This window comes from Macadamia integrifolia, unplaced genomic scaffold, assembly GCF_013358625.1.
Source record: "Macadamia integrifolia cultivar HAES 741 unplaced genomic scaffold, SCU_Mint_v3 scaffold86, whole genome shotgun sequence".
In the NCBI taxonomy this organism is placed as follows: Eukaryota; Viridiplantae; Streptophyta; class Magnoliopsida; order Proteales; family Proteaceae; genus Macadamia; species Macadamia integrifolia.
The window spans coordinates 423,973-440,192 of NW_024870559.1; the positions used below are offsets into that span (position 1 = coordinate 423,973).

Genomic DNA, 16,220 nt, shown 5'->3' on the forward strand with positions numbered 1-16,220 from the left:
CATTCGGGGTATTGGATTTCACAGATGACCCTGGCCTTCAGCAACTTCTCTATCTCCTCATCTATCTTCTGTTGTCTCTCAGGGGTGAAGGTCCTCTTCTTCTACTGTACCGGCTTTTTGGTCGGGTTGACACTCAGACGATGCTCCATTATCTCTCGAGCTATTTTAGGCATGTCTGAGGCTGACCAAGCGAAGACATCAGAGTTTTCTCAGAGGAACGAGATGAGATTTTCTCATTGTTTTCTTGGCATTGAGGCCCCAACTTGGAATTGGCGAGTATTATCCCCTTCTTCGATGTCAACTTGTATTAGCTCTTCCGCCGGTTCCCCCCTCTAATAACTGGTGTCATCACGCTAATCTTCTATCGGGAGCGCCTCACCTGCCTTTTTTTTTCCCCATAAGGTGGTGGCATAGAACTTACAGGATGCCTCTTGATCACCTCGACACTCACCGACTCCATTCTTAGTTGGAGACTTCGTCTTGAGGTGTGGTGTGGAGACGACGGCCTTTAAGAGGTTTAAGCTGGCTCTCCCTAGTATGGCGTTGTACGCCAAAGTGATATCCACAACCAGGAAGTTGATCATGACTGTTACTTGGCGGTCTCTGATGTCGGCCCTTACTGGCAACTCAATCGACCCCTCTACTTTGACAAGGGCACCCGAGAACCCCTGCAATAGGTGTTCGACCTTGTTCAACTTTTCTCTGTCCAAGCCCATCTTTTGGAAAGCTTCTAGGAACAGGATATCAGCTGAGCTGCCATTATCCACCAAGATCCTTTTTACACTGCAATCGGCTAGGGTCATGGTGACCACCAGGGCATCGTCATATGGTGTCTGTACCCCTTTCAGATCATCATCCAAAAAGGAAATAACCGTCCCCATCTTTGCCTTCTTGTATGATGTTTCGGCCACATGTACGCTTCTCACATAGGCCTCGCCTTCGTGGCCCAGACAGAACTTTCTCCAGTAGCCAGGCCTCCACTGATAGTTGCTATAACCCTGGTTGGGATTTTATAATCATCCTCAGGGTGATGGTCAGGTTCCTCGAGTGTCCGATCCCTTTGTTGTTCTTGGTTGCTTCTATGGGTTGATCCCCTTCTTTCACGATGGCTTCTATCGTCCCTTTGAAGGTTGTCCCCGCGGTCATTGTCGTCTTGGGCATCTTCCTTCTCGTGGTCTATAAATCGGCCCAGGTATCCTCTTCGAATCATTCCTTCTATTTCCCCCTTCAGGTGCTAACAATCTTCGGTGTCATGGCCGTGGTCTCTGTGGAAGTGGTATATTTGTCCATGTTGCACCGCTCGGGATGTCGGCCCATCTTCCCCAACCACTTCATGGCTCTAGCATCTGGGGAGTCTTTTATCTACATTAGCATGTCCGTCCGTCTCCGATTTAGCGGTGCATACCTTTCAAACTTCTTTGGAGGACTGGGTGCTCGATCACATCTGAACTTTCATCTTTTGCCTTCAGGAGGCTTATCATCTATTGAGGTCCTTTTCCTCCCCGCCTTCCCCTCAGCTTCTTCTTCAGCCTAGAGGGTTTCTTCCATCTGAATGTACTTATCACACTAAGCCCTTAACTTTGCTAGGTTTCGCAGTGTATGTTTTGTCAAAGACCTTTTTAACTGTTTGTCTTTGACGCCTCCCAATAGGGCCATGAACTCTTCTTTTGGGTCCAGACCTCTGATAGTGATCTTCTCCTGCTTGAAGTGTTTCATGTAATTTCGTAGCGACTCTTCCTCCTACTGTTTGACGTTAGTCAGGTTTAATGTGGTCTTCTGAAGGGGTTGGCTGCTGGGGAATCCCTTCACGAAGAAGTAACTCAAATCACTGAAGCTGTGAATTGATTTTTCGGCAGGTGGTTGTACCACAGCCTTACTGCTCTTCTGAACGTCAAAGGCAAGGCACATCATATGATGTTTTCTGAGACCCGATGGAATTGTATTGCGACCTTGAATCCTTCAAGATGATCGACGAGGTCCCCCAACCCATCGTAGGTGTCATACTTAGGCAGATGAAACCTGATAGGGAGTGGTTCCCTCATAACTTCGTCAGCTAGAGCCGTGTCATTGGAGAGGTCCAGCTCGTGAGTTCCTGTCTAGTTTTTTGCTACCTTTTGGATTTCATCATTTAGGTCATGGATCATCTACTTCAACCCTAGGTCTTCATGTCTCCGACCATCTCCTTGGCGCAGTTCTTCGTGCCTAGCCCCTGTGGTGCGCCGCGTCCTTTCTTTGGGTGCGGGGCTTTCCCTTGTTGCTCAATTTCAAGGATTCTGGCCAGACCTTATTGACCCTAAGCTACTTTGGTCCTCGTCTGGAACTCGCTTTGGATGGACATGGGAGCCTCGTGCTACCCCACTGGTCTTCTAAGAGACAGCCTTGGAGACCTCTTTCATTATCTCGGCTATTCGGTTGTACTTCTCCTGAAGGGCGTCGAACTGCTCCTTAGTCACATATTCCTGCACCCTAGGAGGGGGTGGGGGATTACTGTCTATGCGCACCGAATATCCGATCGAGAGTTGGTCCCTCGCGGCCCTTCCCTATTGTTGTTTCCTCGTTCCTCACCGATGTCCACTAAGGGGGGAGAGATTCTGAAGGCACTCTCTCGCTCATATTTAAGCTCAGCACTGCTCTTGTTTTCTTGCGATTGTAGGTCTTCCCCACCATTACTCTGTCGTTCCCACAGACGGTGCCAATCTGTTGCTACGAAAATCTGTATAAGGCTAAGCACCGATCCTGCACAAGCACAAAAGGTAGAGGCCCGGAGGTGTCTCCGAGATTAGTCCTCCGACGCCCAAGTTAAAGACTGGCAGAACATTTTTTTCACAGGAGTAATGGTGTGTGTGCCGAATTACCTCTCCCCTCTCCCTCGGTCCCCTCTTATAGGGTTCTCTCCTATAGGGTTTAGGGTTTATGGGAGTCCCACCTAGATGCGTCTTCCCCCTTATCTGAGTCCTTCTCGGATATGTCCTACCCACTTCGGGGGAAAATATTCCCTATCTGGGTATCCTCTCCTCACGTATTTTGAATCCTCGCGGCCTATATCAATTGGGCAACATGTGTCCTTCCCTCGAATACCATGTGTTCTTGCTTCACTGGGTGACTAATTCAAGCGCATCAAGAAGGTTGTAAGAAATTGATGGAATGTAGGACATAACAAGTGCCACCCATTTGGTACAGAAACCCAGCTGAAGAAGAACCCGTTCAATGGAAGCCCATTCAAGATGATCATACGCCTTAGCCATGTCAAGTTCGAAAGCTACAAGCCTCTATGTAAAGTTTGAAAGCTACAAGCCTCTATGTAAAGTTTGAAAGCTACAAGCCTTTCTTCCCCTTCTTCTTCCTCTTAATGTAATGAAAGGCCTCATGTGCCATCAAAATGTTATCTGTAATTAGATGGCCAGGCACAAAGGCCGATTGTGTCGGGAAAATGATAGAGTTGAGATAAACTAAGGCGGGACACAATAACCTTTGTAAGAACATTACAGAGACTTATCGGTCTGAAGTGGTCTACAATTTTAGGTTGATCATTCTTGGGTATGAGATATATCAGAGTCGCATTGGGAGCCATTGGCAGAACACCATTACTGAATAGTTCCTAAACAAAGGTGATTACATCAAGTCTAACTGTGTCCCAATAGCGGTGAAAAAAGGCCAGGGGAGCCCGTCGGGGCCTGCTAACTTCAAAGGGCACATGGCAAACAGGGCACCTTTAATCTCCTTCTCCTTTGGAATTCTGCAAAGGTCTTCATTCATTTAGGAAGAAACAACAGGCTGAATAGTGCTAAGGACAAAATGGAGGGCTTCATCGTCGATAGACTCTGAAGAGAAAATAGTACCATATCAGTCTACTATTTCTTTAAAGATCTCTAATTTTGAGGATGACCATGTCCCATTGGCCAATGGAAGTTTTAGTATCTTATTGCTGTTACATTGCTGCATCATCGTCGTATGGAAGAAGTGAGTATTAAGATCACCACTAGAGAGCCAGAGAGTTTTAGACTTCTGTTGCCATAGGAGCTCCTCACGTTGAAGCTCAATCTCCAAGTTTTTGGATATCTCATTAAACTTGGACTAGGATAGGGAAGAGGGATCATCCTGGATTTGAGCGAGCTTACGAAGCAGTTCTTCAATTTTCCTGTGAATATTTCCAAAAACTGACTTATTCCAGGAAGTAAAGGATTCCTTGCATTTAGCTATTTTTTAAAGAATCTTCTGTCGCTGATCTAAAGGAAGGACTGGACCGAGCCTGAGTAACAACATTCTTACAGTCCGGTTGGGTGAACCGATATGATTTGAATCAGAATGGGTGTGGTCCCGATGATTTACCCCCTTCAGTGAGCATAAGTAATGGGAAATGATCAAAACCAGTGATGGATCGGACAGTGATTGCTGTGTCCAAAAAATTTATTTGCCAGGCATGATTTGAAAGTGCTCTGTCCAGCTTAATTCTAATATTAGCAGCTCCTTTCCTCTTGTTGTTCCAGGTGAAGGAGGGCCCATGACACCTGATGTCCATCAGGAGACAAGTATCAACGAAGACGCAGAATATGCTAACGTCTCTATTAAACTTGGAATTGCCTCCCACTTTTTTGTGCCAAGCCAAATAAGAGTTGAAGTCGCCCAGGCATATCCATTCGTCGAAACGATGGCGACTGAATGAAGAAATTTCATTCCAAACCTGTTGTCTGCAAGATTTCACAGGGTTGCCATATACACAGGTCAAGAAAAAATGTTGGGAGGAGGAGGGGCTCACCTTGACGTCAATAAAATTACCGGAAGCTAAAAGGATAGAATAGCCACGTTATTGTTCCAGAACATGGTCAGACCACCTGAGGAACCCACAGGATCAATAGAGAATGAGGACTGAAGTTTGAGGTGGCGACCCACGTGAGCTAATTTGTTATTGGTACTCTTAGTCTCCATAAGGAAAATTATCTTAGGATGGATGGAGTTTGAAAGATACTGAAGTGAACGAAAGGTCAGGGAACTCCCCAATCCCTGACAAGTCCAGCTGAGGATTTTCACTGATAAGTCTGGGGTTGATTTTCCCCAACCACCGAGGGGCCATCCTCTGAAAAATGAAGGGATGAGCTTCCAGAAATAGCTTCAGGTTCATTGTCTTACTGCCCATGCTTAGAGCGTTTGGAACGTGGCCGAAGAACGCTGCAATCACTAACAGTCAGGCCACGGGTGTAAGAGGAGGGGGGACAAAGGAAATGCTTCTACCTTCAGTGGGGAAGCGGAGGAGGGATGTCACTGGGGTCTAGTGGTGGAGGAAGGGGATAGGTGGTGGGAAGATATTATGGAAAGTTGGCAGTGGAAGAGGGAGGAATAAATGTGGGTGAGGTCTTAGTTGCCTGGGCCGTGTGAGGTGCTGGATTAGGGAGTTGAGGTGGCAGTTGGCTTATGCTTGGTAGGTCAACCTGAGTAACGGATAGGTTAGGGAGTATTTTGGGGAGAGTACTCAAGGGTAATGGGTCAGTATTGGATATGGAAATCCCCGAAAGAAGGGGAGAAGGGCAATCATGGAATTTACCGAGTCAAGGAAAAAGTTCAAATGTAAACTAAGGGCTGCAAGTAGAGCTCTAGATGAGTCTTTGAGTGTAGGGTTAGCATTTTAAGGTAGATTAGATTGGGTCTGAGTGGGGTGGGCCAGCCGAGCAGACAAGTCCAACGGTGCAATCATTGGGTTGTTAGGAGGACGTAAGATAGAGAAAGCAAGACAGCTGGGTTGTTGTGGAGTGGTGGAGTGGCAGACTATAGTGGGGTAGGCTTGACAGGTGGAAGGTGGTTATACCTTCTGCGTGGAGACAAATAGGTGGTCCTTTGCATGCGCATGCATGAGGAGGCTGATGTGGCATCTAGGGGTTCACTATTATCTTCTCTGGGACGGTACTGATGTCCGTCGGAGGTAGCAGACATGAGGGGCATCGATAAACCATCACCCGACCTAGGTATAAAGTCACTGTAGGCTACTGTAAGAGCCTTATCAACTAATCGTTGCTTTGGGATCGACGCTCGAAGCCCACAGTCATAAGGTGCAGCGGGACACAAGGGGCAGGACTGGGCCTCCGAACATGGGTGACTCTGTCGATGATGTTTCTGGGGCAAGAAGAATGACTCACATCTCTTGAGTTCATGGCCAATCAATCAACAATGGTAACAGAACATGGGGAATCGTTCATACTAAACCTTAACTAGAATCTCCAAGCCGCTTCTACGTCACACTTGAAGTGTAGTCTTCAAAGGGATTCTCAAATTGACGGTAACACGAAAACGAAGAAAGTCAAGGGAGAAGGCTGTGCCTGAGTTCTAGATAAGCGTGGCCTTAACCGGAGTACCTATCTTCCTAGTAAGCTGGAGACCAAGTTCTGCCCTAAGCAACTCCTTTGGACTGCCTAGAGTTGAATCCAGAAGTTAAGAGAATGGAAGTGCTAGATGCCCTCAGGGTTCCACCGAACCAAAACTATAGGGTTACCTGAGACAAACCAGGGGCCACCGTCGAGCACATTCTGCACGTCCAGCTCATGGGTGAAATGAAAAATGAAGCGATGGGATTCTAAGGGAATAACCTCGACTCTATGGAGAAGATGCCATGCTTGAACAAGGGCTTCCATCACTACCTGTTGACGGTAAGGTTTTTAGTCAATAACCTTACCTACCAGAGTGAGATTTGCTTGAGCATCCAGATGATCTTCTAGTTCCTCATCAAGTAGGATAAAGTCACCTTAATCTTCAGGTGGGGGGTTGGAGGGAGGGGGTGAAGGGGTGAAGGGGCGTTATGATGGCCATGGTGAGCCCTGGAGGATTCCCCTCGCATGACTCAAATCGAGAAGAAGGTTGAATCTATTGGTGTACGATGTCTTATATTCCCATCACAGTTTAATCTAGGGAGTACTGGTGCAGTGCCTCAACAGGCAGGACGGCGGTCCCACCAGCTGATTAGCAGGGCCGTAGGGGTTGGTTGCAAGGGGGGCAGGAGGCCCCCTGCATAGCAGGGGGTGTAGGGGGTGCAGCCCCCCGCTCAAATTTTTTATTTGAGGGCAATTGTGTACTTTCCAGATTAAGGTTTTTCGCTCTATATTTGTAGCGAGGGTTTCTTTCTCTATAATGTAAGCAATACTGAGAGGTGTGAGGGATGATCACTATAACCCTATTCTCCATTGATAGTGAAGCAGGATCTCAACTCACCGGGGACGTAGGCAATCTTGCCAAACCTTGTAAATCTGTGTGCATTGCTTGTTCTTGTTTATCCATTATCTTCTGCATCGTTTTAGGGTTGCTTTTCTACAGAATCCGAGAAGAAAACCAACATTCAATAGGAGGGGAAGGGAAACACGCTCAATAGTGGACCAAGAGAAACAAGCTCAACAGTAGTGAGGTTAACAAAATGGAAATCTATGGTATGATCACATTATCAATGACAATTGAGGGGGGAATTCTTCCACTCAACCTTTGAAGGATCTTTATCAAGATAAAAAGGAACCGGTGACAGAAAACTTGTCTTTATTTATAGTTGTTTATTTTTTATTTTTATTTTTTTCTTAATATGTGTTCAAATTGTTTAGCAAAAAACAAAATAATGTTCTAGTTAGTCAAAAATGACACCTTCCACTTAAAAAAATAAAATAAAATAAAAAAATACACCCCTCAATCCAATTGTCGCTAAAGAGGGGTGATACGAGTCAAATTTCACCGTCAATAAATGCTAACCGCAGTTACACTTCCACACCGCACATCTAGCCCATCCCCCTTGCAAATACTTTAATTTGGTAACTCTCGCTCCCATTCCCACTCCCAATACACTCTTAAATACTGGTCGTAGAAAGTTGAATTGTGAAATGGATTCAAACAACGATGAAGTAGCTTTCTATCTTCCAAATTTTATTTGGATCTACAAGGATGGTTCCGTAGAAAGGCTCGCAAGAACTGAAATCATCCCCACCAGTGCTCTCGATCCTCAAACCGGTGTTTCCTCCAAAGACGTCCTCATCGCACCAAAAAATGGCGTTTCTACCTGGCTTTTTCTCCCCAAAATAATCACCAATTCTTCCCCTCAAAAGCTTCCCCTCTTGGTCTACTACCATGGTGGCAGCTTCTGCTTTGAGACCCCTTTCTCCCCTATTTACAACCGTTATGTATCATCTCTAGTTGCGAAGGCTAACGTGGTTGTAGTTTCTGTACACTTCAGGAGAGCCCCAGAGGACCCACTCCCCATCGCCTATAATGAATCATGGGAGGTGCTTCAATGGGTCATTTCTCATTCCAAAGGGAACGGCCTTGAAGCATGGCTAAACGAGAACGCTGATCTGAGTAGAATAACTATGATAGGAGATAGCGCAGGCTCTCGCTGACAAGCTCATAGCCGCAGGGAAACCCCTTGCCCCTAAGGATTTTAATCTTCACATCTTCCGTGCCCTTCGTCAGGCCCTTCAGGATGTGGTCCCAATGCTCATGGCTTGCCCTGATCCTATACCATTCCCAGAGCTTCAGAGCCTCCTCATCAGTCATGGGTATCTCCATTCAAGCACGGCAAGTAAGACCGACTCCACTGATCCTACTCCTACTCCAGAGGCTAAATCTCACACTGACTTCTCCTCCACCACCAACGCCTCTTCTGGTCGTGGCTCAGGATGGGGTCGTGGTGGATGTAGTCACGGTGGACATGGTCACAGTGGCCGTAATAATCTCTTTTGCACTATCTACTAGTGCACGAACCATATTATCGCCAACTGTTTATATCACCAAGCCACACCAACACAGGCCTACCAACCGCAACAAACCACCAACCATCAGACCTCCCACACCCTTTACAACCCAACCACCCAATACACAGTTCCTTACCATCAACACAACCCACCCCTTCTTCCTGCACCACCGCCCTTCACAGCCCTAACCTGGTATCCTGATACCAGTGCTTCTCACCATGTAACTTCTGACATCAGCTCCCTCTCCACCCATGATGCCTACACTGGTCAGGAACAGCTACACGTCAGTAATGGTAAGGGTATCCCAATCTCCAATATTGGATCTGCTTCTCTCCCTTCTTCCTCTCCTTCCTTGAATTTTTGGTACTTAATATTCTACATGTTCCCAGTATTTCAAAACCCCTTCTCTCTGTTCAGGGTTTTTCCCATAACAATAATGTTTTCTTTGAGTTTCATACGTCTCATTTTGTTGTCAAGGATCAGGTGACTAAGTCAGTACTTCTTTCCGGACCGAGTAACGGGGGTCTCTACACACACTCCACTCCTCCTCCTTTAGTTGCTAATGTTGTTGTTCGTACTTCCTTGGATAACTAGCATCATTGTCTCAGCCACCCATATGAGCGCCTACTTCAGTTCATGGTTTGCACCAATGGTCTCCCCTGCCAGTCTTCTTGTCTTCGTTCACTGTGCACTGCCTACCAAATGGGCAAGTCTAGTCATCTGTCCTTAGGTCCCTCACCCTCTCATAGTCTGTTTCCCTTAGATCTCGTCTACAATGATGTATGGGGTCCCTCCCAAGCTATATCTTCTGAGGGCCATCGGTATTTTGTAATCTTTATAGACGATAATAGAAAATTTATTTGGTTTTATCCCATAGTTCACAAATTTGAAGTTTTTGCAATTTTTCGTCAATTTCAAGCCTCTCAAGGGTGAATGCCATCAAAAAACTTAAGAAGCTTCTATCCGCGAAGAAAGGGAACAATTTGAGTTTTCCAAAAAATGAAATTCTTGGAAGATAATTTGATAGAGATGAAGTGGTGAGCAGCAGACAGGGCAGCTAAGTAGTAGGTGCTGAGGGCACAATGGCAGTTGTGAGTGGGGTGAGATCGCTGGCCATAGCTATTAAGGAAGGAGAAGAAAAAGAAGAGAGAGAGAGAGAGAGAGAGAGAGAGAGAGAGAGAGACTAGGGTTGGTGGAGGAGGGTGGTGGCCAATGGCTCTGACACCATGAAAAATCAATATGTTCACCTTATTATTTCTGTGATTTGATATTACAATATACATCAAAGAGTAACCCTAGTCTCAGAGGCTATACATGGAGAGTCCTCAATTACAATCAATTACAATCCTTCTCCAGAAGGAATGAAAATAATATCAATTCCTCAATTACAATCCTTCTCTAGAAGGAAGGAGAATAATATCAACTACAATATTTCACTGGATGGAAGGTCTTCAGTGAAGGTAGGTTTCCATATAGAGTCAAGCCCGATCAAGGAAGATTTCTATGTACAGCACAGCCTGATTGGAGATTCCATATCACATGTGCTATGGAATAGAAACTCAAGAGAAATCCATATCATATGTGATATGGGGTGATGCCAACTGTGCATGCCTAGCATGCATGCGCTATTACACACCCGAAGTTGGAGAGACGGGTGGCCGAATCTTTAACTTGTCAGTGTGAAATCCAAATCGGCTGCCAAAAAGAGGCTCGGCGAGGATGTCTACCAACTGGTTCTGAGTGGAGATGAACTGAACTGACAACTACCATTGAGCGACCCGTTCACGAATAAAGTGGAAGTCAATCTCCACTTGCTTTGTACGGGCGTGAAATACGGGATTGGTAGAGATATACGTGGCCCTCATATTGTCACACCACAAGATGGGGGGCCACTTAAGGGGAGACCAAGCTCGTGAAAAAGAGAGTCCAACCAGATGAGTTAGGTTGTGACATCTGCTAGAGCCTTGTACTCGGATTCAGTGGAGGACCTAGCCACTGTCTTTTTCTTGTGAGACATCCACAAGATGAGATTAAGGGCAAGAAAAATTGTATACCCCCCCGTGGACCGTCGATTATCACTATTCCCTACCCAATCAACATCAGTGAAAGCCTGTAGCTGAACATTGGAAGACCGCTCAATGAGAAGACCAGAGGTTGAGGTGTGCTTTAGATAACGGAGAACTCGCTTGACTAACTGCCAGTTGTCCTCAGTGGGAGTGTGCATGAATTTGACATGCCCTGTTCACAGTGAAGCTTACATCAGGGCGAGTCAGGGTGACGTACTGAAGGGCACCCACCATCGACCTATATAGAGTAGGGTCCTGCATAGGAACACCCCCTGGGGCCGATGGTTTGAGAGTGGTGGCCATGGGAGTCTTAGCTGGCTTGCAATCAACAATACCTAAATGCTTCAGAAGACCATCAATATACCTAGATTGGGAGAGAAGGAGACCATTTTGCTAAGCAATCTCTTGTATGCCCAACAAGAAATGAAGAGGGCATAGATCCTTGATAGAGAACTCCTTACTAAGATTTTGTAATAGGGTAAAAATATGGCCCTGAAAATTGCTTGTAATTAGGATGTCATCAACATAAATAAGAACATACACAGTGATATAATCCCGACAATAAATAAAAAGGCTAGGATCAGTGCGAGATGCACTAAAACCCAGACCAAGAAGGTACTGTGAGAGTCTAGAGAACCAGGCACGTGGGGATTGTTTGAGGCCGTATAAGGAGCGGTGAAGCTTGCACACATAATCCGGCTTGGTACGATCCTCAAAGCCTAGTGGTTGAACCATAAACACCTCCTCTATGAGAGCTCTATGAAGAAAAGCATTGTGAACATCTAGTTGACGAACAGACCAACCTAGAGACACAACAATAGCAAGGACGGTTCGGATAGTGGTGGGTTTAACCATGGGGCTGAAAGTCTCTGTGTAATCAATGCCATGCTACTAATGGAAACCCTTAGCAACAAGGCGCTCTTTGTTGCACTCAAGGGTACCATCAGCCTTCCGTTTAATTCAAAAGACCCATTTGCAACCTGCAAGATTCATAGAGGGAGTCTGTGGAACCAGTGACCATGTACCATTACACAGTAAAGCAGTGAACTCCACTGCCATAGTAGCCCGCCATTTAGGGGATTTGGAAGCTTGGATAAAGCAGGTTGGTTCAGGGGATAGCGTGGAAATGGTAAGGCCATGTGGGCGAGTGCGAAGGGTTATGGGGTGGGCACGGGTAGTTGGATTGGGCGGTGGGGGCTATGACAGTTGGGTTGGGGTGGGTGATGTGGGCATATATAGGTCTACTAGAGGGCAAGTATGAGTAGGTGGAGATGGAGGGGAGAGACCAGGGGGCAGTGATGGTGGTGTAGGTGTGGTGGGCAACAATGATGGCAGTGAGGGTGGGTTGGACATGGGATGAAGGAGGAGGTGAGGTGTTACACCCATGCCCTAATCCGGTCTAATTTGAAACTGTTGTGATAGGCCTCGGATCAGAGATCTAAAGTATGACCAGGCACGGCTAGGCATTGCCAAAGGGGTAGAGATGACCCCAAATGTTCATGCATTGCGAGCCTATCTAACTGGAGGGGATTCATACCTTTCGATCCCAGATGGTAAGTGACCCGACTCCCCACACTTGATTTTTGACACGCATCATAATTGTCGAAAGGACTTGAGCATGTCCGAGGGCAACCACCAGTGCGAGACCAACCCTGAGACAGCAAGTTGTCAAGATAGCAAGTCTTGACCACCAGAAACAAGCCATCGGAAGTAGCCTGGGATTGGATCTGGTGCATGTTTCCAATGGGTTGACATACTACTGTCGAGGTTCTGATGCCCGTGGCTCCCACCACCCGCATCGTGAATGACTCCGGATGATCCCAAATCATCCTCCACATCTTCTTGCTGATGTGAGCCCTATATGGACCAAAATATGTGGGTCTTCGTGCCCTGAATTTCATTTTAACTCGATTGGTTCAAAAGAGGTCCAAACCAAATAGACCCTAAGGCCCACTTAAGTTATAAGTTGGGAAATGAGGATTCATTTCCTTATTTCCCTTGTGCCCAACATAGGAGAGGAGAGAAAGAGGAGAGGAAGGAAGAATAAGAGGAAGAAGGAGAGGGTTGGAGGCCTACCTTGGTGCCAATTGCCACCTTGTTGCCAGAATCATTGCTGGAGGTAAGTACAACCTCCCATACCACACTCTTTCTTCATTTTGACCTAGAAAGCTAGGTATGGATGGAATCTTGATGTACAAACCATGTCAAGGTTGTAGGATGAGTGTTCTACCCTCTCGGTGTTGTTGCCAAGCTCGAACCAAGCCCGGTGAGCTCCTACAACATGTAATGCCAAAAGATGAACTAGGGTTTTGATCGTTCGATTGACGTATCTCCCAAATGGTTAGTGGAATAAGAATTTTCTTGGCTTAGAATGATGCTAGGAACATCCCCTACAAACTCCATGGAACAAAACCTGGCGATCAGTCCCGGGCCAGAAAACCCCAATATAGTTGGACTGCCCTAAACCACCACCAAAAACAGCCCACTGGATCCACTGGGTCTGTTTCCAATGGCATATTTCTGGTGGACATGGATCCTTATGTGCTCTTTGTCACCTCCACCAAAAACAGGACTGATATTTCTAGTGGAAATGCCCTATTTTCGGTGGTTGTTTTTAGTGACAGTACTGTCACTTAGGAAAAGTGTCTGTACACTTTGGGGATGACCTGTGTTGGTCCCTCCCGATGTTCCTAACACATACTGATGTACGATTCCTTTTTATCTAGGACAGTGATGCGTACGTGCCCTAAAGCTGGAATTGAATTGATCGATCGGTGGTCGTACTTGAACTCGAAAACACCCAATCGTAAAACAACTGAGGGATGGACTGTGTTTATTTTTGGAATGTTTATTGATATTAAATTTCTCATATGCTTAGAATTATATGTTTAATTGAAATTTCTCAAATGTGATGATGATATGTTACATTATCATTTACGATTATGATATGAATTGTATGGAGATGAATGACGGGATCCGGTGTGGCTGAGGTGGTATCGGTACCGTGATCACTGGGTGTTTGGTTGTGTGTGTGACAGAATCCAACGTGTTCGAGGTGGTACCAGAGCAGTGATTATTGTATGTATGTTATATTCATACATTGATTATGTGCATTAGAGTTAGTTGTAGTTGTGGGTTACACTTTGCGGCCTAGGTCTCACTGGTATCGTGTATCCTGGGACTACATTTGGAAATGGATGCACTTCGTGGCCAATGATTGGTACCAGTGTCGCGTAGTCCATACTCAACTGTGATATGTGTGATAGATTAGGTAAACGGCCTTGGGTTTCACTTTGTGGCCAAAGTCTCTCTGGTATCGTGTACCCAAGACTGTATTTGGAGATGGATTACACTTTGTGGCCGAGGTCTTGTCGGTATCGTGTAATTCATACTAACTGTATCACTATGCAGGCATGTAGCATATATGTGGCTAGGTATCACTCCCTATGCTACGAACCCTTGCCAACAGGGGTTGAGGTGTTGGATAACCCATTGTGGTATGTTCAATGTGCCTTTCCAGAATGCCACACCCGTGGTACGATGTAATTGTAGCTGGAGGCAAGAACTTGTCCGGTGTGGCCGATGTGGTACTAATGCTGTGACTGCCAGGAGAGGGTTATTAGGGGTTTGCTAGGTGACCCATGAACTCATATGGGAACCGACAGGCTTCTATTCACGGCTAGGGGTTTGTATTCTTACGTAGTCGATGTCGGTTTCGAGATGAAGGATACAGCCTTACGCGCTGTAGTAGCATTTACTAGATTTAGTCTGTATTGTTAGGTGCATAATAAATAAATGAACTGCATCACTAGCATCATGGACTATATATTTAATTTTTGCAATCATGCATCATAAATTCTCACTGCTATTGTCTTGCTTGGATGTGTTTGACCCCACCCCTCACTGAGCAAGTTAGAAAGTTCACCCCATGCATACATCCCTTTTAGAGGATGATGCAGGTACCGTGGTGCTAATGGTGGGTGACCCAGTATCTTCTGGGTTAGAGTATGATGTGAGCGACTGGTGGATGCCAAAAGCAGAGAAGCATGTCCATGACTGTGCTTGCGACCACTGTGTTTATGCCGCACCATGAGATTGTACATCATATTTAGATACTTTTGGGTATAACTGTGGATTGTACATTGTTTTTGAGATTATATTATACGTCATGGATGAATGTAACAGAATAACTTGGTTATTACTATTATATTATCATTAGACTTTTTCCCATTTTATTTATGATTCTGCTACTATACTCTGATTCCGCTGCTTATGTTGGTTTGTGATGTGAGATTGTGAAAAAGTTAAGGTACTGCAATCAGAGATCCTGGTAGATTTGTAAGACAAATATGTGTCTTACTCACACCGTCAGTATTCCTATTGGTAAGTTGGATCTACTGTAAGGTGGGCTATGACATGACGTGTGTGGGGTTGGTGGCTGGGTAGGGTTGGGTAGGGGCAGTGTAGGTAGGTGGAGTGGGGCTACTGCCCAAGGGGAGGGTGAGCATGTTGGTAAATGGTGTGTGGGTATGATAAGGGTTTTGAAGGGAAACTGGTTCTCAAAGCAAACATGTCTCGTGACATAGATGCCATTAGTTTGAGGGTCAAGATAGCGATAGCCGGTATGGGAGGGGCTGTACCCGAGGAAAATGCATGGAGTGGACGTATAGTCCATTTTGTGAGAGTTGTAAGGACAGAGGTAGGGAAAACACAAGCACCCAAAGGCATGAAGAAGGGAGTAATTAGGTGACCAACCGTACACAAGCTAAAAGGGAGAGGAGTTTTGGGAGACCTTAGAAATTCATCAACGTAATAGCGTGCATGCGCTATTACATTAATGAATCTAGTGACTTGTGTCAACTTGGAGAAGCTGGCATCTAAGAGGGTATTGGTATGTGTTGCTGAGAAGGATGGATTGAAAGAGAGGGGTCTATTTTACCATAAGATGTTGGGGAAGACTGGGTGGGGAGGGGAATTGGAATTGATGGAAGTTGAAAGGGAGGGTTATGTGTTCCACCTCTTCAATCCCACCTCCAAGAAAGTTGTAGCCATGATGATGATGTCCCACTTAGTTTCCTTCCTCAACCAAGACCGTACTCCTGAACTCCTTAGTTATTAGCTCAGTAAGTCCCTCAATAATTATTGCATGATGAGTGATGACTCTCTCTGCTTTCATCTTTGATCATTTTGACCTTGAAAAGAATTAATTAAGCTCTATCTTGATCCATTGATTTGTACTGGATTTTTAGGGCGATAGATTTTCACACTAGGAGTAGGAGGTGATGGAGACATCTATCTGAAAAGGTAAATCGTGTAGAGAAGATTTTGCTCATGACTTTGTCTTGGTTTTTTATTTGAACAACTTTTGTCTTTCTTCACAGGATGGTCTCTCTCTCTCTCTCTCTCTCTCTCTCTCTCTATGACAAGGTTTAAAAACTTGGGA

General features: G+C 45.7%; 1 protein-coding gene across 1 annotated transcript; it reads left to right on the top strand.

The window, feature by feature from the left end:
• Positions 1-7,844: 7,844 nt before the first annotated feature.
• LOC122070229 (probable carboxylesterase 4, mitochondrial) lies at positions 7,845-15,896 on the top strand. The gene is made up of 3 exons (XM_042634355.1): positions 7,845-8,346; positions 8,489-8,683; positions 15,625-15,896. The coding sequence occupies exons 1-3, from the start codon at positions 7,845-7,847 to the stop codon at positions 15,894-15,896; spliced, it is 969 nt and encodes a 322-aa protein (XP_042490289.1).
• The last annotated feature ends 324 nt before the right edge of the window (positions 15,897-16,220 follow it).

What these genes read in the sequence shown, in the direction of transcription:
- LOC122070229 (XM_042634355.1), top strand. Translation starts at nt 7,845, where the DNA reads ATGGATTCAAACAACGATGAAGTAGCTTTCTATCTTCCAAATTTTATT. An exon ending in TATGATAGGAGATAGCGCAG is followed by an intron (nt 8,347 to 8,488) that starts GCTCTCGCTGAC and finishes TACCATTCCCAG; the next exon opens with AGCTTCAGAGCCTCCTCATC. An exon ending in TGGACATGGTCACAGTGGCC is followed by an intron (nt 8,684 to 15,624) that starts GTAATAATCTCT and finishes TAATGAATCTAG; the next exon opens with TGACTTGTGTCAACTTGGAG.